General features: G+C 49.1%; 3 protein-coding genes across 6 annotated transcripts; 2 read left to right on the top strand and 1 right to left on the bottom strand.

Annotated features, from left to right (window-relative positions):
- The first annotated feature begins 4,272 nt into the window (after nucleotides 1-4,272).
- On the top strand, nucleotides 4,273-6,337 carry LOC113716584 (protein CURLY FLAG LEAF 1-like). Its single transcript, XM_027240975.2, has 2 exons — nucleotides 4,273-4,965; nucleotides 5,585-6,337. The coding sequence occupies exons 1-2, from the start codon at nucleotides 4,711-4,713 to the stop codon at nucleotides 6,041-6,043; spliced, it is 714 nt and encodes a 237-aa protein (XP_027096776.1). The 5' UTR covers nucleotides 4,273-4,710; the 3' UTR covers nucleotides 6,044-6,337.
- A 2,558-nt stretch (nucleotides 6,338-8,895) lies between these two features.
- Nucleotides 8,896-12,159, top strand: LOC113716300 (uncharacterized). Of its 3 annotated transcripts, none has more exons than XM_072071408.1 (4): nucleotides 8,896-9,361; nucleotides 10,434-10,794; nucleotides 10,866-11,398; nucleotides 11,471-12,159. In XM_072071408.1, exons 2-4 carry the CDS (start codon nucleotides 10,434-10,436, stop codon nucleotides 12,023-12,025), a joined length of 1,449 nt encoding a protein of 482 aa, XP_071927509.1. In that variant the 5' UTR covers nucleotides 8,896-9,361; the 3' UTR covers nucleotides 12,026-12,159. The 3 variants fall into 3 exon arrangements, with proteins under 3 accessions (XP_071927509.1, XP_071927508.1, XP_071927507.1); XM_072071407.1 differs by having other exon boundaries at nucleotides 8,896-9,577; nucleotides 9,709-10,794; XM_072071406.1 differs by having other exon boundaries at nucleotides 8,896-10,794.
- A 9,990-nt stretch (nucleotides 12,160-22,149) lies between these two features.
- LOC140016412 (uncharacterized) lies at nucleotides 22,150-25,079 on the bottom strand. 2 transcript variants are annotated; one of them, XM_072069924.1, is made up of 4 exons: nucleotides 24,948-25,079; nucleotides 23,515-23,875; nucleotides 22,911-23,443; nucleotides 22,150-22,838 (listed from the first exon to the last, which is right to left on the bottom strand). In XM_072069924.1, exons 2-4 carry the CDS (start codon nucleotides 23,873-23,875, stop codon nucleotides 22,284-22,286), a joined length of 1,449 nt encoding a protein of 482 aa, XP_071926025.1. In that variant the 5' UTR covers nucleotides 24,948-25,079; the 3' UTR covers nucleotides 22,150-22,283. The 2 variants fall into 2 exon arrangements, with proteins under 2 accessions (XP_071926025.1, XP_071926024.1); XM_072069923.1 differs by having other exon boundaries at nucleotides 23,515-24,600; nucleotides 24,732-25,014.
- Nucleotides 25,080-25,669: the final 590 nt, after the last annotated feature.

The following is a 25,669-nucleotide window of genomic DNA, read 5'->3' as shown; positions in this document are numbered from 1 at the left end:
TTATTAAAAAAAATTTTATAATCATAATACAAAAACAACCGAGAACATTACAAAAATTGATTATTCAAGATCAGAATGTAAAATCAGTTAAAATAATTAACCCTTAGCGAATGGAAAGATAAAAAGCAAAATCATTCACGCGGGCGTATTCTCTAAATTTCTCAATTTCGCGTGACCGACGGAGGCAATTTGAAGCTGGCTTACCACCACCGCCATGTAGTAATTGACGCCAAAAGAATACAGTACTAGTAGTGTCCAAAACCAGGCATGAAATGAAAGAATTGTACGCGCGAGTCTGACTTCGAATGTGAAAGTTTATTGAATTGTTTTATCATCTTAAACAGAAAAGAGAATAAAATACTAGCAGTATCAACCTTTACGGGCCTGAAATAAGGTGATAAAAAAGAAAAAAAAAATCTTGTACAAGTATCCAGGCCGAAAGGCATAAGAATCTGCCTCCCTCTTCCCTCCCACCTGCAGCCAACATCCGAAAGGCATCGTCCAATTTCCTCTAAGATTTCCCACCCAACATCTGCAGCACATCTTTAGGTTTTGTGTTGTTTTTTTGGAACAGTAATGACAGAATATTAGCAGCGGGGGTGAGATGTATGGGCCAACTCCAACCAAAGTCCCCGTCGAAAAGGATGGCAGGCCGCTCCACCCTTTGCGATTTCCACCCTTGCCCTTGCCCTTGCCCTTGCCCTTGCCCTTGCCCCGCCCCAGAAAAATAATATATATATATATATATATATGTGTATATTTAAAAAAAAAAAACGAAGGCAGATCAAGTGCGGTCGTGGTAAATTATCTCTTCCTTGAAACTCGAAAGAAAGACCCGGCATTCTTTTCGGTAATCGCAATTTCATCGGTTCTCAAACATTCGTTCCTCTGCCCTTCTTTCATCTTCTGTTACGTGTTTGTGTGTATGTATGTGTGTATATATATATATATATATATATATATCTCTGACGACGCCAAATATGAAATACCAGTTGCAAACTCGAACTGCAAATACAACATTTAAAAAAAGAAAAGAAAAAGAAGACAAGTATGTATCAAAATCTCAAAAAGAAAAAGAAAAAAGAGGAGAGTAGCACCAGTGTCATTTGTGCCGCGACTGAGTGAGTTGTTTGTGCTACAGGTATGCATGACACACAGTCAAGCATATCAAAAGCTATCTATATCTATATAAATTTGAGAAGAGATTTTCAGGAACAAGCCTCTACAACCCTTCCCACTCTCAACTCTATTTTCCTAGCATTTTACATTTATCTTATTTCGTAAAAAATATCATGGGCCCATTACATCCCCACGTTTCCCTCAAATAAGAAGTTAATTCCAACTAAAACTCCCACGTTCTCTCAAACAAAAATGTAACTTCCACTTACATTAAAACTCTAACACTCCCACGTTCCCTCAAACAAAAAAATAACTTCCACTTACATTAAAACTCTTCCCACTTACAATATAGTTGGTACTTGGCCCCTGATCCAACGGAATTGAGGATTGCACCTGATTTCTTCCCAACTGCCACGGAATATACTTGGTACTACTTTTGGGAATTACTACTTTTGGGAATTACTCTTACAATTTCACTCCACACCCACATTTCCATTTCAATTAAAAACCCTTTCAATCAACTTCCTTCTCGAACCTCTCTAATTAGCTTCACAATAGAACATGGCCGTTTACAGGCATGTCATCAACACCTGAATTTCAAACTCGCAAGATTGCAACGGAGGAAACATCTGCTAATGAAACGAAAAGGACGCCACCACGGTCCCGCACAAGAATTGGAACAGTTCCAACAACTTTGCGCCGAGGAAAGAGAAATCTCACATCAACTACGATGGATAAAATCTCGACTACATCAACTCAAACGCCGCGCCAATCAAATTAAAAGTTTCGGTACTATTTATTCATTTAATATTGATATTCTTTTAATATTGAAAACCTGATCATATCATGAGTTGTGCTCATGATGTGACTTATGTAGTCTTTACCCCAAACTCTTAATATGGTAACATATTGTAGTACCATCAATTTTGATCACGAAAAATAATACTACTATTAATTATGAGTTGTGATCTGTGGAGTTTCTTCGTTACTTTGAAATAAGATGTTCAGAAGGTTGACATTAAGAGATTACTACTAGCGGGTAGGTTCGTTTTTTGTGTTTTGGGTTTTTTTTTTTGGCAGATTTTGTGTCTTACTGCATTACATGTCCTTGGGCTGTTCAAATCGGGATAAAATCATGCCGTGTCCAAACTCTCTCCGGATAAAATCTTACATATATATATATTTTAAAAAAATTTTGAACTCTGGAAAAAATCCTATATTTCTTAAGCATCAAATAAAATGAATCCCCCAACATACTCGAACCTTAGTTATATATTTAGTCGCAAAATTGTCTCAACAGCTTGTGTGTGTGTTGTAGTCGATGGATCCTAGGAATGAGGTTCTAAAAAAAATTAAAATTCATGTCACATCTTGATTCTGCTATGCATGGGCACAATCCAGAATTAGATGGTTTCCATTGTTTATAAGAATCAAGTTAGAAGTTTCGCCACTATTTATTCTTTAAATATTGGTATTTTCATTATACTTACAATTATTAATAATATTTCTAATATTATAATATTATTATTGTTTTCATTGTTTATAAGAATCAAGCCGGTATTATCTATTCTTTATATATTGCCATTTTCATTATAATTGCAATTATTAATAATATTCCCAATATTATAATATTATTGCTGTTTCCATTGTTTATAAGAATCAAGTTAGAAGTTACGGTACTTATTCTTAAAATATTGGTGTTTCCATTGTTATTTCAATTATTAATAATATTTCCAATATTATATTATTATTGTTGTTTTCATTGTTTGTAAGAATCAAGTTAGAAATTTAGGTCTTATGTATTCTTTAAAATTTGGGAATATTATTGGGATTATTATTGTACTTCTAAGTATTAATAACATTCCGAATATTATAATATTATTGTTGTTTTCATTGTTTATAAGAATGTGGAAATAGTACCAATTGTTTATAAACACTTTAATAAATGCCACCGCAAGCTCCCCAATGGCTTTGTTAATATTTTACATGTTAACAAATAGTACTAAAAGCTATTATTGCAGTGGTCAATCCTAATGAATAGGATCACTACAATCTTATCTAATATCAAAGGTTAACATAAATATATTGTCATTTTTACTACCAAAATTGACAATTTGTTTGAGGCAATAATTAACATAATAAAAAATATATTTTACTATTCTAAATGTTTAATTACATATCATAAAAAATATAGTGACTCAAAACTCATATGGTCGAAATCATGCTTCACATTTCACATCGAGTTCACCCACTAAATAATGTCTCAAACATAAAATATTATCAACTACTATCATAAACATTACCAAATTAAGGATAGATTTTCTCAAATCTTACTATTAAATACACATATTACCATTCATTAATTAAAAAATAATATTTTATAATAATATTTTATAGTAAAATATTTTAAATTCTTCCATAGATTGTAATTTTTTTTTTATAATGTAAGCACCGTGCGTAGCACGGGTATTCACACTAGTTAGTATAATTATTGGCTTTGACGACTCTCTCTCTCTCTCTCTCTCTCTCTCACTCACTTACAAGTTACAAGGAATCTTTTGTCTATATAGATATAGATATAATCAATATCATATTTCGTTTACTTTTAACATCAATATCAATAAATAAATAAAAATAGGAGAAGGTTTTCGACCAACACATTTTTCTTTTTCCTACATGAAAATGTAAAATCAGTGGACCTTATCTGCCTACACTAGTACATGCAGGTCTTGCCTCCTCCTCCTCCTCCATCTTTCTCTCTTTATCTAATCATCTGCGTCCAGCCCCAACCAATTCTTCTTGTTTGGATAACTCATCTTGTATTTGCCCCCCAAAAAATAAAAATAAAATTATCGGTATCATAAACGCTTATAATTTTATCTTCCTAATCGGCTTAATTAAATAGGTCCCATCTAGTTTCTGGGGCAGTAGAATAATGTGTTTTGATCGAGGGAAGAAAGCATCAATAATTAGTAATTTTTCCAAAAAAAAAAAAAAAAAGAAATGATGGTGAGGAGGTGTGGTCGCGTGGCGCGGCACAGCGCGTAAAATGGATAAAATGTGTGGTGCAGGACCCCAAAAAAAATTTAAAAAAAAGGACGGGAAAGTGGGCTATGGTTTTTGGAGGGGGTTCGCACTTACAGAGGAGACGTGGGGTGGGACAGCCTGTTGAGGGAGGAGTACCTGATTCGCTTTTGAAAGATTCCCCCACGCGCATTCGCATTTTGAGTCCTCCATTCCCAGCCCAATAAAGACTGACCCTCCGATTCCTTCGTTCCGGTGCTCCGGAAAAGGAGGTCGTCCTCTTGCATACTTGATACTCCTATCCCATCTCTACCTCTCTCTCTCTTTACTGCCTGCTACTCACTGCCATTTCCAACCTGGACTGTTCTGTTTCTTCTTCTCCAGTCCACCTTCTTCGGCTTAGTTATATAACCTCAGGGCTCGCTTGTCTGAGTTCATTCTTTGCTAAATCAAACCTCGCTTGTCAGTCAATTGCCACTCTTGATCGCCAATAGTACGTATGGTCAATTGGTTTAATTAGGGGGTAGCAGCAATAGTGTCTATATAGTGAAGGGCAATCGGGCAAACATGACAGCTCCAAACAAGGGAACGATCACTGCATCCATTGAGAGATCCCTTCGAAATTGTTCTTTAAACCATCACCAAAGCAGCAGCAGCGACACTGCTAGTGCAGGCATCATAGGAGGCCCAGCAGGGTTTGTGGCTGCTGGCGGGTCCTCGACGTCAGATTCCACCATAAATCTTGATTTCCCGGACAACGCGTTAGAGCTCCATTCTGATATCCGGCTGCCTTACTATTGGGAGCAATGCCTCGATTTAAAGGTAACACCAACGACCATTCATGATTCATCATCAGTCCTATCATTGTTCACGTACCATGTCGTCGTCCTTTTCTTCCTTAATAGTTGGTTCCACATTAATTGCATAAAATTCTTTTAACAGATCTTGCACTTACTAATGAGTATGCTATAAGTCTGTTACATGGTACCTCCTACCACTCTTGTTACCCTCCCTCTTAAATGGTCTTATATTTATTGTCTCATTGTTCATTCATTCATCGGCCCAGGGCCTTTTTTTTTTTTTGTTTTTTTTGTTTTTCCTCTCTCTCTCTCTCTCCCTTTTTACTTGGCAAACTGGGATGCCAAGGCCAAAACTTTGGAAATGGGCATAAAGCTTTTCTTTCTCCTTACATCTTATAAACAACAGATAAAAATTACTCTAGCAGGTATTCAGCATTTTTTTTTGGTTGTACTGTTTACTTTGATGGGGGGGGGGGGGATTTTGTTTTGATATATAGGACAGGATAACAAAATGTAAGTAAGTGTGTGTTGCATTTTCCTTGCTTTTCGGGTTGTCTGCTGTTGATTAATTCTATCATGCATTTTGTGGTCATTTGTTTAATTAATTTTTTGTTGAATCTTGGATGGGGTTTGTAATGTAGAGTGGGGAGGTGTACTATATTAACTGGAGGACAGGGATGAAATCACAAGAGGATCCAAGGACAAATCCAGAAATGCAGCATGTGAGGAATGGGGGTTTAGGTTTATCATGGTCAGAGGAGGAGGAGGATGAGGATGATAGCTGGTGCGAGAGCGAAGGGTCGTCCACGGAGGAGTCGTCTCCTTCAACTTCTTCTAGACAGCAGCAATGCCGCCGCCGCTACTCCAATTCCAATTCCAATTCCAATTCTTCTCCTTCTGGTGCTACTCCCCGTCATCGTCATCGTCATCTTCATCTCACTGCTGAGACCAACATCCACCACGACAAACCCCAAGTACTGGTGGTAGCTGGTTGCAAGAGCTGTTTCATGTACTTCATGCTCCCAAAACAGGTTCAAGATTGCCCCAAGTGTTTTGGTCAACTTCTCCATTTTGATCGATCCGAAGATGCATCTCCATGAGCCCACACCCCACCACCCCTTCCCCCCCACCCCCCCGCGCCGGGGGGCCTTTTTCGTTTCTTTTTTCTTTTTATATATTTTGTTTTTGTTCCCAAATGCTATTTATCAACGCCGTTCTCATTTTCTGGAATTTGGACCCTCCTCCTCTTTTTTTTTTTTTTTTTGGGTTGGAGTAGTAGGGCTAAGCAGAAATTTATTTATTTATTTTTTTTTTAAAAAAAAAGCAGCAGAACTCAACTTTTCTCATGTTCTTTTACTAATAAATGGTCGTCCTTTTTTTTTCTTTTCCCCTTTTATCCTTATTGTAATTCTGGATCCCACATCAGTCTCGCTGGCCATCAGGTCAACTGCTTACTGTTATAGCAGTATTCATAAGTATAAAAAGAAAGGCTGATTATGATCTGCAGTAGTGAGGGAGACGTAATTGTTGTTTTCATTTCCATTTGTCCCAACAATTTAATTGGTATTTCAGGATCAAATGAGAATGCTTTGGTGCTGCCCGCCCCTTGTCTAGTTGTCTGTTTTTTTGCTCCTCCTTTTTTACTGACTGCATATATTTCCGTTGACCCATATGTGGTGGTACGGTACCAAAGTGCTAACTTCGATTGGATCTATAGGCTCAAACGTTTTCGCGCGATAATACTACTACTAACGTAGTCGCATAAAGCTCGTCATTGAGTTTTGGAAACAAGTGGCTGCTGCTGCTTATTTTATCTTGGTAGAGGTGTTTAGTAGTAGTAGTAGTAGTAGTACTGCTGTATTTCAGGTTTGCTCATACGATGGTGAGTGAAGTGGCTTCTTGAAAATGAAAGGAAGAAAATATGACCAACTTGTGAAACGTATGACAAGACTGATGCCTGCCTCTTTCTAATTTTCCCATCTTGTTTGCCTAGTAATTTTTTACTGCCAATCTCGCAACGAATGACTACTATAATCGTGTCATGCCACCTATAAAGCTTGACTTTTCTATTTATCTTCGCCCTTAATTAAAGTTTACAAGAGTGCGTGCAGTCACCGTGCGTTTAGTAGCGTTTCTGATTTTATCTGTGGTTTGTTCATTTGGATATCCGTTGTTGTTCTTCATTTGGATGGATTAATCCCTTCTACCTACGTAACGTAAGAAACAAAGCGCACGCACGCACGCACTCAATAGGCATATTTGGATTAATCCTTTCCTTGCAACCACACCTTATTACGTAGTATTTTAGAGAGAAAAAGGTAAAACAAAAAACACAAGGACGCTGTTTTGGTGCAGCAAGCCAAAAAAAAAGGAAGCAGCAGCAAATGCCGTTTACTCCAATAAAAAGGCAAGGGGCATTCATTCATTAGGGATTAGGGAAGAATCCATATGGTAATGGCAGTAGTTTATTTGTGAATGGGATCCTCTTGTTTGCCCAGTGAAAAGGGTAGAAATTAGAATCCCGTACAGAGAATGTAAATTTGAAGCTCACAAGGGAAGAGAGAATTGGTGGTCCACCGCTCCAACACATGCGTGAGCTGTTTAATTGTTGGAGAACGGAGAGAGGGAATTCATTGGACGAAAGCAAGCTAGGTTAATAATAATAAGCAGCAGGAGCAGGAGCAGGAGCAGCAGCAGCAGCAGGAGGAGAGCGTGAGAGAGATTTGACAATGGGGAGGAGGACAAAACAAAATTTTAAAGGAAGCTCAGCTTTCTTTCAGTTCGCACGGCAGATGATCAAAAGGAATCTAAGCAGAAAGGACCTAAGAGTAGAACTGTTGAACTGAGCACCATAGAAAGGGATAGATGGAGCCAGAAAGAAAGAGAGAGACTCTCAGAAAAATACAGAGAGCTGTCGTCGATCCATAGCGTTGTGGTACCAATTGGAAAACACAGTGAGTGAAGTCCTTCTCATCTATGTTTCCTGCTTGTTTCTTTTTATGTTTCTTTATCAGCACTAAAATAAAATAATTTCTCTCGCGGATAAAATATAACTTCTAATACGGGACAGACAGGATACTGTTATGTGAATTATGAAATGAAACCCGTCCAGGATATAGACTAACTGCATGCTCCTGCCTCATTTGTGTATACGTACGTATTTAGCAGTTGAGCTTCCCACCATTTTGATCTCTTTATTCTCTTTCCGTTCGACGAATGGTTCCGAGCAGGGAATCTGCCATCGTCCCCCCCCCCCCCCCCCCCCCCCCTTTTTTTTTACCCTCTTTGTTTCTATCTTCCCGTCAGCATCTTCGATCGTGACACTTAACAGCTATTCTTGTCCCACAGCTGCAAATTCGATGAGACTGTGGCCTTTTTATTCTATTTTAATTTGTTTGCCTCTTTTATTACAGCTTCTTCATTCATGCTCGTCTGGAGCAAATTAGCAGACAATCAAGAATTCAAAGAAATTCATCAACGACATATATTGTGACTCCTCAAATCTCATTCCTTTGCTACAGTAGCGTTTTCGTCAATTTGCCGCACAATCACTGACGCGTTCTTCTCCTTTTTAAATACTACTACTGATTGAATGTGAACCTTGAAAAATTCAATCATAGACGACAACACAAAGAAAGGGAGTTGAATTTTTTCAAGGGCAGAGGTGAGCGTGAAAATCTGTACGTAATGATTTGCCGATGCAATCGCATGTATTGGTTGGTCGATCCTCCTGTGTTATTTCTACTCTTACTCTGACCAACCTATCTAGAGAAGGAGGACCCAACTGAATGAACTGATTAAGGAGAAGTAGAAGGAAGTGATTCCTCCCTCTGGATCAAGAGGAGCGCATGACCGCACACCTTTTAGATTATTCCTTCTAAAAGGGGTATACATTATTTCCTCCCGTACTCCTACTACACATTTTCTAGATCAAAGGGGCGTGCACTGATGCGACTGCCAAAAACCAGATCCGAGTTGGGCTGTAGCGAGCCGAGCTGAGCAGGCGCAACCGACCTGAGAGAGGAGGCCGAGCTAGCGTACCTACAAGGGAAGATCAAGTGCGGGACTGATGTCCCCGGAATATCTCCGACGATCAAGTCAGTGAGCTTATACTCGGAGCAATAGTCTAGAATACTTGTGTTTGCGTACCTTGTATAGTCCTTACGCTGATTATATATAGAGCAGAATGGGTTGCAGTTTCCTTATTGGAGTCAGCGTCCCCTTAGGGTTCGGAGTCTTCTTAGGGTTTCGTGCGGCGGCTCCTACAAGTTCGGAGACGGCGGCCCATAGGCCCATCTCAAGAATCGATAAGTAAGGCCGAGCTGGCCTCCATATGCCGAGCTTGCGCCTGCGAGTTGCGAGGTCTCACAGCCGACCTGGCGAGCAAGACCTGCCGAGCTGACACGTGGCACGCGCAGGTTCACCCCACTACACTAGCCCCCTTGAGTCTAGAGTCACTGATGAGCCATGTGGGTCTGGACCAAACTTCGAAGCGTCACGTCGGCTTCGTGCGGGACCCACAATCCCACGACCACGTATCTCCTCCGAAAAACTGCCACGTCCGCCGTCGTAACCGTCACTTCAAGGGTCACGTCCTTCATGATGGCGGTTTGTCAGCTCACGCGTCTTCCAAGGTAACTGCTCCTTTGCAATAAATCCGAATTTATTCCTCGGGACTCTCCGGCTTCCCGCCCAGGGAGCCTATAAATAGGCCCCACCAAACGTCACTTTCAAGCCTTCCTTTTCATTTTCTCTTCTCCTCCAGTCTTCCTCAGCTCGCTCCGCACTCCGTGAGGTCGTCCGAGAGTAGGATTACCTTCTAAGCACACTTCAGCTCTTCTCCTCTATCCGCCAGTAAGTCCTCTCCTTCCTTTTATGTCGTCTTCCTCCGCACACTCAGACCTTACTAGCTCAGTACCTAGGCGTAGGATTACCCGACCTGCATTCATAGAAATACCTTCCTCCAGCCCCTCTTCTTCCAGCTCGTCTGACTCTGAATATCTCGCTCCCCCAGCCCCACCTCTTGCTACAGCCATGGACCAACCTGGCCCATCTGCTCAGCCCGGGGCTGGAGCTGCTGTCCCAGGGATCCCTCTGGAGGTAGCCCCAGCTCGCTCTAGGGTAGGACCCCCTAGGGGGCCAGACATCGACTTTGGAGAAGTCGAAATTATTCCCCCCCTTCTCGACCAGGGGGACGTAGATGAGCTAGTGGGGAGGTATGACATCCTTCCCCAGTTCGAGGCTAGGGCAGCCCGGCCAGGGGAGTACGCCTGCCTACCTCCCCCCGGGTTTGTAGCGATTTACAGGGATCAGCTCGTGGCTGGCCTTCGCCTTCCTATTCCCCAATTCCTTTACGACATCCTGACCTTTTGGGGCATTCGAATCACCCAGGTCGTTCCCAACGCCATTCGGTCCATCCTCGGCTTCTTTATTTTATGCCGAGCTCTTGAAATCCCTTATTCCCTGAACTTATTTAGGTCCTTCTTTCAGATGAAGGTAAGTGGCCCAGTTCACGGTTGGTTCTACTTTGCTCGCAGGAGCGGAGGGGAACTTCCTACCCGCGAACTGTTCACTCATATGCCTTCTTCCATCAAGGGCTGGAAAGCCTACTTCTTTTTTGTGAAGAATACTGGGTTTCCTCCCCTAACCTGGAGAGAGAATACCCAAGTAACCGATCCAATCCCTTCTCCTCTGCCCGAGGCCGAGCTAGACCGCTTGGTCAGCTCGGAAGCTCAACTGAAGGTGAAGGAATTTAACAATGCCCAGCTCTGGTCGGCGGGGCTAATCCGAGCAAAGGTGAACGACCCTGCCCCCGATCTCCGACCTATCACCCCCGAGGAGCTGACAGCTTGTAATTTTCTCGACCTGCTCCTTTCCAGGAGTCCTCATCATCCTGACTGACTAAGTGTTTCTGTCCCGCAGTGAAGAGGTTTTCCCAGCTGCTGAACATTGGCGGAATTGGCAGTGCGAGCACGCCAACTCCTGCGCCTTCCACAGCGCCGAGCAGCACGGTGCCTCTACCCCCACCTGTGTCCACTCCCCAGATTGCCGCTCAGTCCTCACTGGGGGAGGGATCAAAGAAGAAAAGAAAGAAGTCCACGGCCAAGAAGGCCAGGACAGAGGCGGCTTCCCCACAGTCCCAGGAGGAGCCCTCAGCTGCCATTGCTTCTCATTATGGGGTGAGCTCCGCCGAGCAGCAGGCTTCGTCACAATCTCCCCCTGCTATGTGGCGCATGAGGAACGTGATTCCCCTGAAGCCCCCTACCGAGCTGGGCTCACACCCGCACCCCCACCATTTCTGCCCGAAGTGGGGGTTGTCAGTGAACGACCGAGCTCAGTTCCCTGAGGTGGCGAAGGAGCTCGTCAAAGGCGCGGTACTCCCCCGTGATCACCACTTCATCCAACTCGCCTCCAACGCTGAGCTGTTAGAGCACTTCTACCTCAGCACCACGCAGGTAACCTCTTAACCAACACTCTCTGACATCCTTTCGAGTTTTGCTGCCTACTTATCAGTAACTAATATGCAGCTCAACGTGGCGGGGGCCGAGCTGGCCCAGCGATATGAGAACATGGGGGTCAACCTGTCCCAGGTCGATGCTGCCAAAGAGAAGTTGTCGAGCCAGCTCGAAGCTGCAGAGTCCGAGCTGGAGACCCTGAAGAAGCAACTCGCAGATGCCAACTGCTCCTGCGAACTGGAAAAAAAGAGGGCGGCCGAACTGGCTGCGACTTTGGAGGTAGAGCAGAAAAAATCGGCCGAGCTGGTGGAGGCGGCAAGGGAAGAAGGGCGCCAGCTAGGCGTCAAAGAGTTCAAGAAGTCTGAGGTCTTCATGAACAACCTGGCCCTCCTCAATGGCCCTGTCCTGCAGCTCGGCTACACAAAAGCCTTGATGGACGTGGAGTCCCTGAAGCTGCCAGGCTTTGACCTGAGCAAATGGCCTGACTTCAACCCCCAATCTACCAACCAAATTGACAGGCTTGTCACAGGTTACTCCAATGGGCGCGACCTGGCTGCCCTGATTGCGGATCCTAATCTTCCTGCCCTCTCCCCAGAGCCAGAGCAAGAGCAACAAGGGGAGAGCTAAGCTGATAGGACTTAGACTAGCCTTGTAGGATGTTAGGCTAGAGTAGGGTCCGAGCTGTCCAGCTCGGTTTTGTATGGCCCCCTACCTGTACATGCTTTTTGATTTGGAATATATGCGGCCTTTTCCTTTCCCAACACTTGTAAAAATTTCTATTTCATTTCAAAGCTTTGAATACATTCATAATTCCCAATGCCGAACTACTAAAATAAAAGCAGACCTGTCCAGCCGACCATTTTTAGCTCGGGCAGGATTCTTAAAGAAAAAGCCTTAAATTCGAGTTGTGCCACGTGCGTGGGACTTCGCTTCCATCCAGACGAGCTAGTTTGCAATAGCCTGCTCGGCCAACTTCCCTTACTTCGTACGGGCCTTCCCAGTTCGGGTCTAACTTGCCTGTGCCCACAGCTCGGCTGACTGAATTTCTGCGTACTACCAGGTCCCCTGGTTTAAAAGAAAGATGCCTTACCCTGGCATTGTAATAGCGTGCAACCTGGCCTTTATACTTTGCCATCCTTATAGCCGCTTCTTCTCTTCGATGCTCGAGTAAGTCTAGATCGAGTCGCATCTCTTCCTCATTGCTTTGGGCCACGAAGTGCTGTACCCTGGCCGAAGGCATCCCAATTTCCGCAGGGATTACTGCTTCCACCCCATATGTTAGGACAAACGGAGTTTCCTGTGTGGCCGTCCGAGGCGTAGTCCGGTAAGCCCATAGTATGGTGGGCAGCTCGTCCAGCCAACCCGTCCGGGCTGATTCGATCCTTGTCTTTAAGCCGTGCAGGATGGTCCGGTTCACATTCTCGACCTGCCCATTGGCTTGGGGGTGCCCTACTGAGGTGAAGTGCTGCTGGATACCGAGCTCAGTGCACCACTCCTGAAGCGAATGATCTGCGAACTGCCGGCCATTATCCGAAACGAGAACCCTGGGAATGCCAAATCGGCAGACTACGTTCCTCCAGAGGAACTTATGTATCGACCTACAACTGATCGTGCTAAGTGGCTCAGCCTCTATCCACTTGGTGAAGTAATCAATCGCCACCACCAAGTACTCATGGCCACCGGGAGCTCGGGGAAAAGGTCCTAGCAAGTCGATTCCCCACTGGAAGAACGGCCACGGGCTATGAAGAGGGACCATTTCCCGAGTTGGGGCATGATGAACTGGAGCATGTAGCTGACAAGACTTACATCGAGCTACCAGCTCGGTCGAGTCCCTGAAGATGGTGGGCCAATAGTACCCGGCCAGCATTCCCTTCTTGGCCAATACCCTAGAGCCAACGTGATTGCCACAGATGCCCTCATGCAACTCGCGCAAGACATAGCTCCCCTCCTCAGGTGTCATACACCTCAGCCAGGGCTGCAAGTAGGACTTCCTATACAGGATTCCCTGCACAAGCGTGTACCTCTGCGACTTAAGGAGGATTTTGCGGGCCTCTGTCCTGCTCGGGGGGAGCTCCCCATGCGCCAAGTATCGAACAATGGGGTCCATCCAGGAGCTCACCACCTGGATGACCGCAGTACTGACCTGGTCATATGCCCGATTCCTGACGACCTCCACAACTATCTCCCGACCTAGGGTGCCAACCGAGGTGGAGGCCAGTTTGGACAGGGCATCAGCTCTCTTGTTCAGACTCCGCGGGATCTGTTCTAGCACAAACTGCTCAAACAGGCCCTTCAGCTCATGTGTCTTGGCCACGTATTTTCTCAGCGTCCCCTCTTTGACCTCGTAGCTTCCCCCTACCTGGTTAACTATCAGCTGCGAGTCGCTATAGACTTTCAACGAACCGGCCCCTAACTTCCGAGCCATCTCCATTCCTGCAATTAGAGATTCGTACTCAGATTCATTATTAGATGCTCTGAAATCAAACCTTAACGCGTAAGGCAGCTCCTCTCCCGTAGGGCTGATTAGGAGAAGCCCTGCTCCGCATCCTTCTTTGCTGGACGCGCCATCCACATACAGCGTCCACGTGGGCTTTGTTTGCTCCGCTGTTTTCCTAGCCTCCCCGTCTTGGACTGCTGTCCCGACCAGTTCGGCCTTGGCAGTTTCTTCGGGATATGCGACCTCAGCTGCGTCTCCGACCTGTTGGACCTCCGCTGCGTCTACGGCCTGCCTGGCCTCTGCAGCCTCTCGGGTCGGTCTGGTCTCCCCAGCTTCTCTGGCCGATCCGCCCTCTGCTACCTGACTGGCCTGCGTGACCTCAGCAGCGTCTCTGGTCCGTGGGACCTCGGCTGCCTCTCTGATCTGTACGGCCTTGGCAGTCTCCGGGGTCTGTATGGCTCTGACGGCGCGCGCGTCCTCAACCTTCTTATGCGGTCTGGCCTGGTCTGTCTCCCCTCCAGTCGACCCAAAAGAGATGCCATCTGCTATGAAATCTGCTAGCGCTTGAGCTTTGATGGCCGTCCTGGGCTGATACCCCAGGTCATACTCAGACAATTCCACCGCCCATTTTACCATTCGACCTGAAGACTCCGGTTTGGACAAGATCTGCTTCAGGGGCTGGTCCGTTATGACTACCACGGGATGAGCTTGGAAATAAGTCCTCAGCTTCCGAGCTGCGTGAACTAGCGCCAAGACATATCGCTCTATCGCCGAGTACCGGGATTCGGCCCCCTGCAGGGCGCGACTGACATAATACACTGGCTTCTGTAACTTGTCCTCCTCTCGCACCAGCACTGCGCTTACAGCCCCCTCTCCCGCAGCTAGGTAGATGAACAAGGTCTCCCCCACCTCAGGAGAGGTCAGAGCTGGCAACCTAACGAGATGTTCCTTAAGCTCGTCAAACGCCTTCTGGCACTCCGGGTTCCACTCGAACTGCCGACCTCCTTTCAGGGCCTTAAAGAAAGGTGACCCCCGAACTGCCGATTTGGACAAGAACCTGTTCAAGGCAGCCATCCTTCCTGTCAGACGCTGCACCTCTTTAATATTCCGGGGTGGAGCCATATCCATGATGGCCTTAACCTTGTCCGGGTTGGCTCTCACCCCCTCTTTGGAAATCATGTACCCCAGAAATTTTCCCGACCTGACCCCAAAAGTGCACTTCTTTGGGTTTAGTCGCATGCGTGAGTGTCGAAGGATCTCGAAAATCTCCCTCAGGTCGGAGACGAACTGTTCCTGGGTTCGGCTTTTCACCAACATATCGTCCACATACACCTCCAGGTTTCGACCGATCTGATTCCTGAACAACTTGTTTACCAGCCTTTGATAGGTTGCGCCTGCATTTTTTAAACCAAACGGCATGGTGACGTAACAATATGTGCCATCCTCGGTGATAAACGAGGTCTTCTCCTGGTTGGGACGAGCCTCCACCTGGTCGGCTCCCCTCCTACGTTTGTCATCCCTCAGCCTTTCTTGCGCGCTCTTAAGGCGATTAGCCTCCTCCGCATTGGCCTTCTCATGAGCTCGGTCCAGCATTTCCCGTACCGACTTGGGAGGTCTCTCCACGAGCTCGGTGTAGAGCTTCTGCTTGCGCAGCCCGTTAATGAAGGCTGCCATAACCACCTTGTCATCTCGATCCCTGACCTGAAGGGACTCGTTATTGAAACGCACCATGTATTCACGTAGGGATTCCTCAGGCCTTTGCTGAATGGTCATCAGGTGCGCCGTGCTCTTGGAGAAGGCTCGTGATGAGACAAACTGGGCTGCGAACAGCCGAGCAAGCTGAGCAAAGGACCTAATGGACCTGGGGGGGAGCCCTTGGAACCACTGACGTGCCTTCCCCTCTAGAAACATGGGAAAAGTCTTGCACCTGACCGCATCTGCGGCAGTTTGCAGACGCATTTGGGTCAGGAACGCAAACAAGTGATCCTCCGGATCCGAGGTCGCATCGTAAGGCTTCATGTTGGGTATCTTGAACTTCGCGGGCAATGGATAGTTCTCTATATCTGGCACGAAAGGGGACGCGATGTACCTGTCCGCCTCGGCATCCAAGAGCAGGTCCAGCTCGTCTTGCACCTGGAGCTGCTCTTTCCGAGGTGAGGGTTCATCCCTAGAATACCTCCGGACAGGCTCCGGGTGCTCAGTTCGGGAGTGCTTGTGAGTGGGTTCCCCCACGTCGGCGTGCTCACTTGAGGGCTCCTGGCGCACGCGTTTGAGCTGGGGGTTGGGGCTCCCCGCCCTGGACTCGGAGATATTCCGGGGACATCAGTCCCGCACTTGATCTTCCCTTGTAGGTACGCTAGCTCGGCCTCCTCTCTCAGGTCGGTTGCGCCTGCTCAGCTCGGCTCGCTACAGCCCAACTCGGATCTGGTTTTTGGCAGTCGCATCAATTGGCGCCGACTGTGGGAAACACGTAACTTCTCTTGCGAGTGATGCCAAAGACGAGGTCTCAGAGGAATGCCGATGGTTCTAAGGGGAACGGAGGAAGCGGCCCCCAACAGTCTGCTCGGAGTCCGACCCCTGGAGGCGAGGGGACGGGACTCTCGCGGATCCCGCCGGAACAACTGGTTCAGGCGGTAGCAGGGAACCTGCCCACTTTCGAGGCCATTGTGAATTACCTCAAGGGGCAGACAGGAGGGCCTCTGGGCCAGGAGCCTAAGAACTCGGAGGGTCCAACCGAGTCCAGGGCGGGGAGCCCCAACCCCCAGCTCAAACGCGTGCGCCGGGAGCCCTCAAGTGAGCACGCCGACGTGGGGGAACCCACTCACAAGCACTCCCGAACTGAGCACCCGGAGCCTGTCCGGAGGTATTCTAGGGATGAACCCTCACCTCGGAAAGAGCAGCTCCAGGTGCAAGACGAGCTGGACCTGCTCTTGGATGCCGAGGCGGACAGGTACATCGCGTCCCCTTTCGTGCCAGATATAGAGAACTATCCATTGCCCGCGAAGTTCAAGATACCCAACATGAAGCCTTACGATGCGACCTCGGATCCGGAGGATCACTTGTTTGCGTTCCTGACCCAAATGCGTCTGCAAACTGCCGCAGATGCGGTCAGGTGCAAGACTTTTCCCATGTTTCTAGAGGGGAAGGCACGTCAGTGGTTCCAAGGGCTCCCCCCCAGGTCCATTAGGTCCTTTGCTCAGCTTGCTCGGCTGTTCGCAGCCCAGTTTGTCTCATCACGAGCCTTCTCCAAGAGCACGGCGCACCTGATGACCATTCAGCAAAGGCCTGAGGAATCCCTACGTGAATACATGGTGCGTTTCAATAACGAGTCCCTTCAGGTCAGGGATCGAGATGACAAGGTGGTTATGGCAGCCTTCATTAACGGGCTGCGCAAGCAGAAGCTCTACACCGAGCTCGTGGAGAGACCTCCCAAGTCGGTACGGGAAATGCTGGACCGAGCTCATGAGAAGGCCAATGCGGAGGAGGCTAATCGCCTTAAGAGCGCGCAAGAAAGGTTGAGGGATGACAAACGTAGGAGGGGAGCCGACCAGGTGGAGGCTCGTCCCAACCAGGGAAGAAAGAGCACTTACGATCGCCTCCCCAGGAGCCGTCCAAGTGGGGGAGATAAGCCCTGGACTAATCTCACTGCACCTCGAGCTCGGGTGCTGGCGGTCATGGAACAGGAGGGGCTCTCCCGACCTCCTCGACCTTTGGGAGGGGACAAAAGCAGACGGGACCAAGGGTTGTTCTGTGCCTATCATCGAGATGTGGGGCATGACACGGAGGACTGCCGCCACCTCAAGAAGGACATCGAGAAGCTGATCAAACGAGGTCACCTCGGGCAGTTCATACGAGAGGACCGAGCTGACCAGCAGCGAGGGAGGTCCAGGTCAGAACGACCAAGCTACCTCCGGGATCGGCCTCAGGGGCCTCATGATCGAGCTCCTGAACAGGAAACGCAGAATCTGGCCGGGGTGATTAATACCATTGCAGGAGGACCGGCTGGCGGGGATAGCCATACAGCTCGGCGGCACAATCGACCTCCTCCCGCGGGGGAGAGCTCGGCCAAGCGTCTGAAGATGTATGAGGAGATTATCTATGGACCAGAGGACGCAGTCCCTCTGGCCTCCAATAATCACGAAGCTATCGTGATTGAGGTCATCGCCTGCAATTACAAGGTGAAGAAGGTATACATAGACAACGGGAGTGCTATAGACGTGCTGTATTACAAGACTTTTAAAGAGCTGCAGCTGGAGGATAGGCAGCTGGTCCCGGTTCGGACTCCATTAATCGGGTTCGCAGGCCCTCCCGTGAGGCCAGAAGAAATGATCACCCTCATGGTTACGGTCGGAGTATCCCCGAAGTGCCGAACTGTTCCGGTGAACTTCGCGGTAGTTAAGGAGCCGTCGTCATACAACTTGATTTTGGGACGGCCCACACTGAATGCCCTCCGAGCTGTTTGTTCTACGTTGCACCTCAGCATGAAGTTTCCCACCCCCGAGGGGGTGGCTGAGGTGCTCGGGGATCCGGAAGTGGCCAGGGCATGCTACATTGCTACCCTCAAGGGTAAAGAGAAGTTAGTAGCCCAGACAGTTTGCTTGGAGCCCTGGGAGCCCATGGAGAAGGGAGAGAGATTGGAAACTGACGAGGGATTAGCCGATCTGCCCGTCCAGAAGGGCCGACCTGAGCACACCGTGAAGGTCGGCACGGGCCTAGCCGAGCTGGTCAAGAACTCATTTGAAGCTCTCTTGGAGGAATATGCGGAGATCTTCGCTTGGAGTGCTGATGACATGCCAGGAATCCCCACCGAGCTGGCGGTTCATAGGCTACAGGTGGATCCCAGCGTCCGACCCGTGAAACAGAAGAAAAGGAACTTTGCTCCTGAACGAAAGGAGGTCGTCAAAAGCGAGGTGGGCAAGCTGCTGGAGGCCAGGATCGTTAAGGAGGTCTATTACCCGACCTGGTTGGCTAATCCTGTGCTGGTCAAAAAGGAGGAGAAAGCCTGGAGGATGTGTGTGGATTTCACGGATTTGAATAAAGCTTGCCCTAAAGATTGTTACCCACTTCCCCGGATTGATCAGCTCGTGGACTCAACGGCAGGTTATGAGATCTTCTGTTTCTTGGATGCTTTCAAGGGGTACCATCAGATAGCTTTGGATGAGGAGGACCAGGAGAAGACCTCGTTTATCACCGAGGATGGCACATATTGTTACGTCACCATGCCGTTTGGTTTAAAAAATGCAGGCGCAACCTATCAAAGGCTGGTAAACAAGTTGTTCAGGAATCAGATCGGTCGAAACCTGGAGGTGTATGTGGACGATATGTTGGTGAAAAGCCGAACCCAGGAACAGTTCGTCTCCGACCTGAGGGAGATTTTCGAGATCCTTCGACACTCACGCATGCGACTAAACCCAAAGAAGTGCACTTTTGGGGTCAGGTCGGGAAAATTTCTGGGGTACATGATTTCCAAAGAGGGGGTGAGAGCCAACCCGGACAAGGTTAAGGCCATCATGGATATGGCTCCACCCCGGAATATTAAAGAGGTGCAGCGTCTGACAGGAAGGATGGCTGCCTTGAACAGGTTCTTGTCCAAATCGGCAGTTCGGGGGTCACCTTTCTTTAAGGCCCTGAAAGGAGGTCGGCAGTTCGAGTGGAACCCGGAGTGCCAGAAGGCGTTTGACGAGCTTAAGGAACATCTCGTTAGGTTGCCAGCTCTGACCTCTCCTGAGGTGGGGGAGACCTTGTTCATCTACCTAGCTGCGGGAGAGGGGGCTGTAAGCGCAGTGCTGGTGCGAGAGGAGGACAAGTTACAGAAGCCAGTGTATTATGTCAGTCGCGCCCTGCAGGGGGCCGAATCCCGGTACTCGGCGATAGAGCGATATGTCTTGGCGCTAGTTCACGCAGCTCGGAAGCTGAGGACTTATTTCCAAGCTCATCCCGTGGTAGTCATAACGGACCAGCCCCTGAAGCAGATCTTGTCCAAACCGGAGTCTTCAGGTCGAATGGTAAAATGGGCGGTGGAATTGTCTGAGTATGACCTGGGGTATCAGCCCAGGACGGCCATCAAAGCTCAAGCGCTAGCAGATTTCATAGCAGATGGCATCTCTTTTGGGTCGACTGGAGGGGAGACAGACCAGGCCAGACCGCATAAGGAGGTTGAGGACGCGCGCGCCGTCAGAGCCATACAGACCCCGGAGACTGCCAAGGCCGTACAGATCAGAGAGGCAGCCGAGGTCCCACGGACCAGAGACGCTGCTGAGGTCGCGCAGGCCAGTCAGGTAGCAGAGGGCGGATCGGCCAGAGAAGCTGGGGAGACCAGACCGACCCGAGAGGCTGCAGAGGCCAGGCAGGCCGTAGACGCAGCGGAGGTCCAACAGGTCGGAGACGCAGCTGAGGTCGCATATCCCGAAGAAACTGCCAAGGCCGAACTGGTCGGGACAGCAGTCCAAGACGGGGAGGCTAGGAAAACAGCGGAGCAAACAAAGCCCACGTGGACGCTGTATGTGGATGGCGCGTCCAGCAAAGAAGGATGCGGAGCAGGGCTTCTCCTAATCAGCCCTACGGGAGAGGAGCTGCCTTACGCGTTAAGGTTTGATTTCAGAGCATCTAATAATGAATCTGAGTACGAAACTCTAATTGCAGGAATGGAGATGGCTCGGAAGTTAGGGGCCGGTTCGTTGAAAGTCTATAGCGACTCGCAGCTGATAGTTAACCAGGTAGGGGGAAGCTACGAGGTCAAAGAGGGGACGCTGAGAAAATACGTGGCCAAGACACATGAGCTGAAGGGCCTGTTTGAGCAGTTTGTGCTAGAACAGATCCCGCGGAGTCTGAACAAGAGAGCTGATGCCCTGTCCAAACTGGCCTCCACCTCGGTTGGCACCCTAGGTCGGGAGATAGTTGTGGAGGTCGTCAGGAATCGGGCATATGACCAGGTCAGTACTGCGGTCATCCAGGTGGTGAGCTCCTGGATGGACCCCATTGTTCGATACTTGGCGCATGGGGAGCTCCCCCCGAGCAGGACAGAGGCCCGCAAAATCCTCCTTAAGTCGCAGAGGTACACGCTTGTGCAGGGAATCCTGTATAGGAAGTCCTACTTGCAGCCCTGGCTGAGGTGTATGACACCTGAGGAGGGGAGCTATGTCTTGCGCGAGTTGCATGAGGGCATCTGTGGCAATCACGTTGGCTCTAGGGTATTGGCCAAGAAGGGAATGCTGGCCGGGTACTATTGGCCCACCATCTTCAGGGACTCGACCGAGCTGGTAGCTCGATGTAAGTCTTGTCAGCTACATGCTCCAGTTCATCATGCCCCAACTCGGGAAATGGTCCCTCTTCATAGCCCGTGGCCGTTCTTCCAGTGGGGAATCGACTTGCTAGGACCTTTTCCCCGAGCTCCCGGTGGCCATGAGTACTTGGTGGTGGCGATTGATTACTTCACCAAGTGGATAGAGGCTGAGCCACTTAGCACGATCAGTTGTAGGTCGATACATAAGTTCCTCTGGAGGAACGTAGTCTGCCGATTTGGCATTCCCAGGGTTCTCGTTTCGGATAATGGCCGGCAGTTCGCAGATCATTCGCTTCAGGAGTGGTGCACTGAGCTCGGTATCCAGCAGCACTTCACCTCAGTAGGGCACCCCCAGGCCAATGGGCAGGTCGAGAATGTGAACCGGACCATCCTGCACGGCTTAAAGACAAGGATCGAATCAGCCCGGACGGGTTGGCTGGACGAGCTGCCCACCATACTATGGGCTTACCGGACTACGCCTCGGACGGCCACACAGGAAACTCCGTTTGTCCTAACATATGGGGTGGAAGCAGTAATCCCTGCGGAAATTGGGATGCCTTCGGCCAGGGTACAGCACTTCGTGGCCCAAAGCAATGAGGAAGAGATGCGACTCGATCTAGACTTACTCGAGCATCGAAGAGAAGAAGCGGCTATAAGGATGGCAAAGTATAAAGGCCAGGTTGCACGCTATTACAATGCCAGGGTAAGGCATCTTTCTTTTAAACCAGGGGACCTGGTAGTACGCAGAAATTCAGTCAGCCGAGCTGTGGGCACAGGCAAGTTAGACCCGAACTGGGAAGGCCCGTACGAAGTAAGGGAAGTTGGCCGAGCAGGCTATTGCAAACTAGCTCGTCTGGATGGAAGCGAAGTCCCACGCACGTGGCACAACTCGAATTTAAGGCTTTTTCTTTAAGAATCCTGCCCGAGCTGAAAATGGTCGGCTGGACAGGTCTGCTTTTATTTTAGTAGTTCGGCATTGGGAATTATGAATGTATTCAAAGCTTTGAAATGAAATAGAAATTTTTACAAGTGTTGGGAAAGGAAAAGGCCGCATATATTCCAAATCAAAAAGCATGTACAGGTAGGGGGCCATACAAAACCGAGCTGGACAGCTCGGACCCTACTCTAGCCTAACATCCTACAAGGCTAGTCTAAGTCCTATCAGCTTAGCTCTCCCCTTGTTGCTCTTGCTCTGGCTCTGGGGAGAGGGCAGGAAGATTAGGATCCGCAATCAGGGCAGCCAGGTCGCGCCCATTGGAGTAACCTGTGACAAGCCTGTCAATTTGGTTGGTAGATTGGGGGTTGAAGTCAGGCCATTTGCTCAGGTCAAAGCCTGGCAGCTTCAGGGACTCCACGTCCATCAAGGCTTTTGTGTAGCCGAGCTGCAAGACAGGGCCATTGAGGAGGGCCAGGTCGTTCATGAAGACCTCAGACTTCTTGAACTCTTTGACGCCTAGCTGGCGCCCTTCTTCCCTTGCCGCCTCCACCAGCTCGGCCGATTTTTTCTGCTCTACCTCCAAAGTCGCAGCCAGTTCGGCCGCCCTCTTTTTTTCCAGTTCGCAGGAGCAGTTGGCATCTGCGAGTTGCTTCTTCAGGGTCTCCAGCTCGGACTCTGCAGCTTCGAGCTGGCTCGACAACTTCTCTTTGGCAGCATCGACCTGGGACAGGTTGACCCCCATGTTCTCATATCGCTGGGCCAGCTCGGCCCCCGCCACGTTGAGCTGCATATTAGTTACTGATAAGTAGGCAGCAAAACTCGAAAGGATGTCAGAGAGTGTTGGTTAAGAGGTTACCTGCGTGGTGCTGAGGTAGAAGTGCTCTAACAGCTCAGCGTTGGAGGCGAGTTGGATGAAGTGGTGATCACGGGGGAGTACCGCGCCTTTGACGAGCTCCTTCGCCACCTCAGGGAACTGAGCTCGGTCGTTCACTGACAACCCCCACTTCGGGCAGAAATGGTGGGGGTGCGGGTGTGAGCCCAGCTCGGTAGGGGGCTTCAGGGGAATCACGTTCCTCATGCGCCACATAGCAGGGGGAGATTGTGACGAAGCCTGCTGCTCGGCGGAGCTCACCCCATAATGAGAAGCAATGGCAGCTGAGGGCTCCTCCTGGGACTGTGGGGAAGCCGCCTCTGTCCTGGCCTTCTTGGCCGTGGACTTCTTTCTTTTCTTCTTTGATCCCTCCCCCAGTGAGGACTGAGCGGCAATCTGGGGAGTGGACACAGGTGGGGGTAGAGGCACCGTGCTGCTCGGCGCTGTGGAAGGCGCAGGAGTTGGCGTGCTCGCACTGCCAATTCCGCCAATGTTCAGCAGCTGGGAAAACCTCTTCACTGCGGGACAGAAACACTTAGTCAGTCAGGATGATGAGGACTCCTGGAAAGGAGCAGGTCGAGAAAATTACAAGCTGTCAGCTCCTCGGGGGTGATAGGTCGGAGATCGGGGGCAGGGTCGTTCACCTTTGCTCGGATTAGCCCCGCCGACCAGAGCTGGGCATTGTTAAATTCCTTCACCTTCAGTTGAGCTTCCGAGCTGACCAAGCGGTCTAGCTCGGCCTCGGGCAGAGGAGAAGGGATTGGATCGGTTACTTGGGTATTCTCTCTCCAGGTTAGGGGAGGAAACCCAGTATTCTTCACAAAAAAGAAGTAGGCTTTCCAGCCCTTGATGGAAGAAGGCATATGAGTGAACAGTTCGCGGGTAGGAAGTTCCCCTCCGCTCCTGCGAGCAAAGTAGAACCAACCGTGAACTGGGCCACTTACCTTCATCTGAAAGAAGGACCTAAATAAGTTCAGGGAATAAGGGATTTCAAGAGCTCGGCATAAAATAAAGAAGCCGAGGATGGACCGAATGGCGTTGGGAACGACCTGGGTGATTCGAATGCCCCAAAAGGTCAGGATGTCGTAAAGGAATTGGGGAATAGGAAGGCGAAGGCCAGCCACGAGCTGATCCCTGTAGATCGCTACAAACCCGGGGGGAGGTAGGCAGGCGTACTCCCCTGGCCGGGCTGCCCTAGCCTCGAACTGGGGAAGGATGTCATACCTCCCCACTAGCTCATCTACGTCCCCCTGGTCGAGAAGGGGGGGAATAATTTCGACTTCTCCAAAGTCGATGTCTGGCCCCCTAGGGGGTCCTACCCTAGAGCGAGCTGGGGCTACCTCCAGAGGGATCCCTGGGACAGCAGCTCCAGCCCCGGGCTGAGCAGATGGGCCAGGTTGGTCCATGGCTGTAGCAAGAGGTGGGGCTGGGGGAGCGAGATATTCAGAGTCAGACGAGCTGGAAGAAGAGGGGCTGGAGGAAGGTATTTCTATGAATGCAGGTCGGGTAATCCTACGCCTAGGTACTGAGCTAGTAAGGTCTGAGTGTGCGGAGGAAGACGACATAAAAGGAAGGAGAGGACTTACTGGCGGATAGAGGAGAAGAGCTGAAGTGTGCTTAGAAGGTAATCCTACTCTCGGACGACCTCACGGAGTGCGGAGCGAGCTGAGGAAGACTGGAGGAGAAGAGAAAATGAAAAGGAAGGCTTGAAAGTGACGTTTGGTGGGGCCTATTTATAGGCTCCCTGGGCGGGAAGCCGGAGAGTCCCGAGGAATAAATTCGGATTTATTGCAAAGGAGCAGTTACCTTGGAAGACGCGTGAGCTGACAAACCGCCATCATGAAGGACGTGACCCTTGAAGTGACGGTTACGACGGCGGACGTGGCAGTTTTTCGGAGGAGATACGTGGTCGTGGGATTGTGGGTCCCGCACGAAGCCGACGTGACGCTTCGAAGTTTGGTCCAGACCCACATGGCTCATCAGTGACTCTAGACTCAAGGGGGCTAGTGTAGTGGGGTGAACCTGCGCGTGCCACGTGTCAGCTCGGCAGGTCTTGCTCGCCAGGTCGGCTGTGAGACCTCGCAACTCGCAGGCGCAAGCTCGGCATATGGAGGCCAGCTCGGCCTTACTTATCGATTCTTGAGATGGGCCTATGGGCCGCCGTCTCCGAACTTGTAGGAGCCGCCGCACGAAACCCTAAGAAGACTCCGAACCCTAAGGGGACGCTGACTCCAATAAGGAAACTGCAACCCATTCTGCTCTATATATAATCAGCGTAAGGACTATACAAGGTACGCAAACACAAGTATTCTAGACTATTGCTCCGAGTATAAGCTCACTGACTTGATCGTCGGAGATATTCCGGGGACATCAGTCCCGCACTTGATCTTCCCTTGTAGGTACGCTAGCTCGGCCTCCTCTCTCAGGTCGGTTGCGCCTGCTCAGCTCGGCTCGCTACAGCCCAACTCGGATCTGGTTTTTGGCAGTCGCATCATGCACCATCCTTACTCCGACGATCAAACCAGGTAATCTGTAACCGCTCTGGTGAGCAGCCTATTACTCTAAAAGACATACCTACTTAATTAAATAAAAAATAAATACAATAGTTTCAAAAAAATAATATATATATCTAGCCGGCTACTAGGCTGGGCCTTCTGTTGTAAGGCTTTTTTTTTAAAACAAAAAAAGGCTTTATACATTTCGCATCCCTTTACAACCAACAGCAAATCGGGCCCGTCTCAAAG

The sequence above is a fragment of the Coffea arabica genome, chromosome 11c (assembly GCF_036785885.1).
Source record: "Coffea arabica cultivar ET-39 chromosome 11c, Coffea Arabica ET-39 HiFi, whole genome shotgun sequence".
Taxonomy (NCBI): Eukaryota; Viridiplantae; Streptophyta; class Magnoliopsida; order Gentianales; family Rubiaceae; genus Coffea; species Coffea arabica.
Note: the sequence above shows the minus strand (reverse complement) of the source record. Positions and strands in the feature narration are given on the sequence as shown.

What these genes read in the sequence shown, in the direction of transcription:
- LOC113716584 (XM_027240975.2), top strand. Translation starts at nt 4,711, where the DNA reads ATGACAGCTCCAAACAAGGGAACGATCACTGCATCCATTGAGAGATCC. An exon ending in AGCAATGCCTCGATTTAAAG is followed by an intron (nt 4,966 to 5,584) that starts GTAACACCAACG and finishes TTTGTAATGTAG; the next exon opens with AGTGGGGAGGTGTACTATAT.
- LOC113716300 (XM_072071407.1), top strand. Translation starts at nt 9,819, where the DNA reads ATGTCGTCTTCCTCCGCACACTCAGACCTTACTAGCTCAGTACCTAGG. An exon ending in CCCCGAGGAGCTGACAGCTT is followed by an intron (nt 10,795 to 10,865) that starts GTAATTTTCTCG and finishes TCTGTCCCGCAG; the next exon opens with TGAAGAGGTTTTCCCAGCTG. An exon ending in TCTACCTCAGCACCACGCAG is followed by an intron (nt 11,399 to 11,470) that starts GTAACCTCTTAA and finishes ACTAATATGCAG; the next exon opens with CTCAACGTGGCGGGGGCCGA.
- LOC140016412 (XM_072069923.1), bottom strand. Translation starts at nt 24,490, where the DNA reads ATGTCGTCTTCCTCCGCACACTCAGACCTTACTAGCTCAGTACCTAGG. An exon ending in CCCCGAGGAGCTGACAGCTT is followed by an intron (nt 23,444 to 23,514) that starts GTAATTTTCTCG and finishes TCTGTCCCGCAG; the next exon opens with TGAAGAGGTTTTCCCAGCTG. An exon ending in TCTACCTCAGCACCACGCAG is followed by an intron (nt 22,839 to 22,910) that starts GTAACCTCTTAA and finishes ACTAATATGCAG; the next exon opens with CTCAACGTGGCGGGGGCCGA.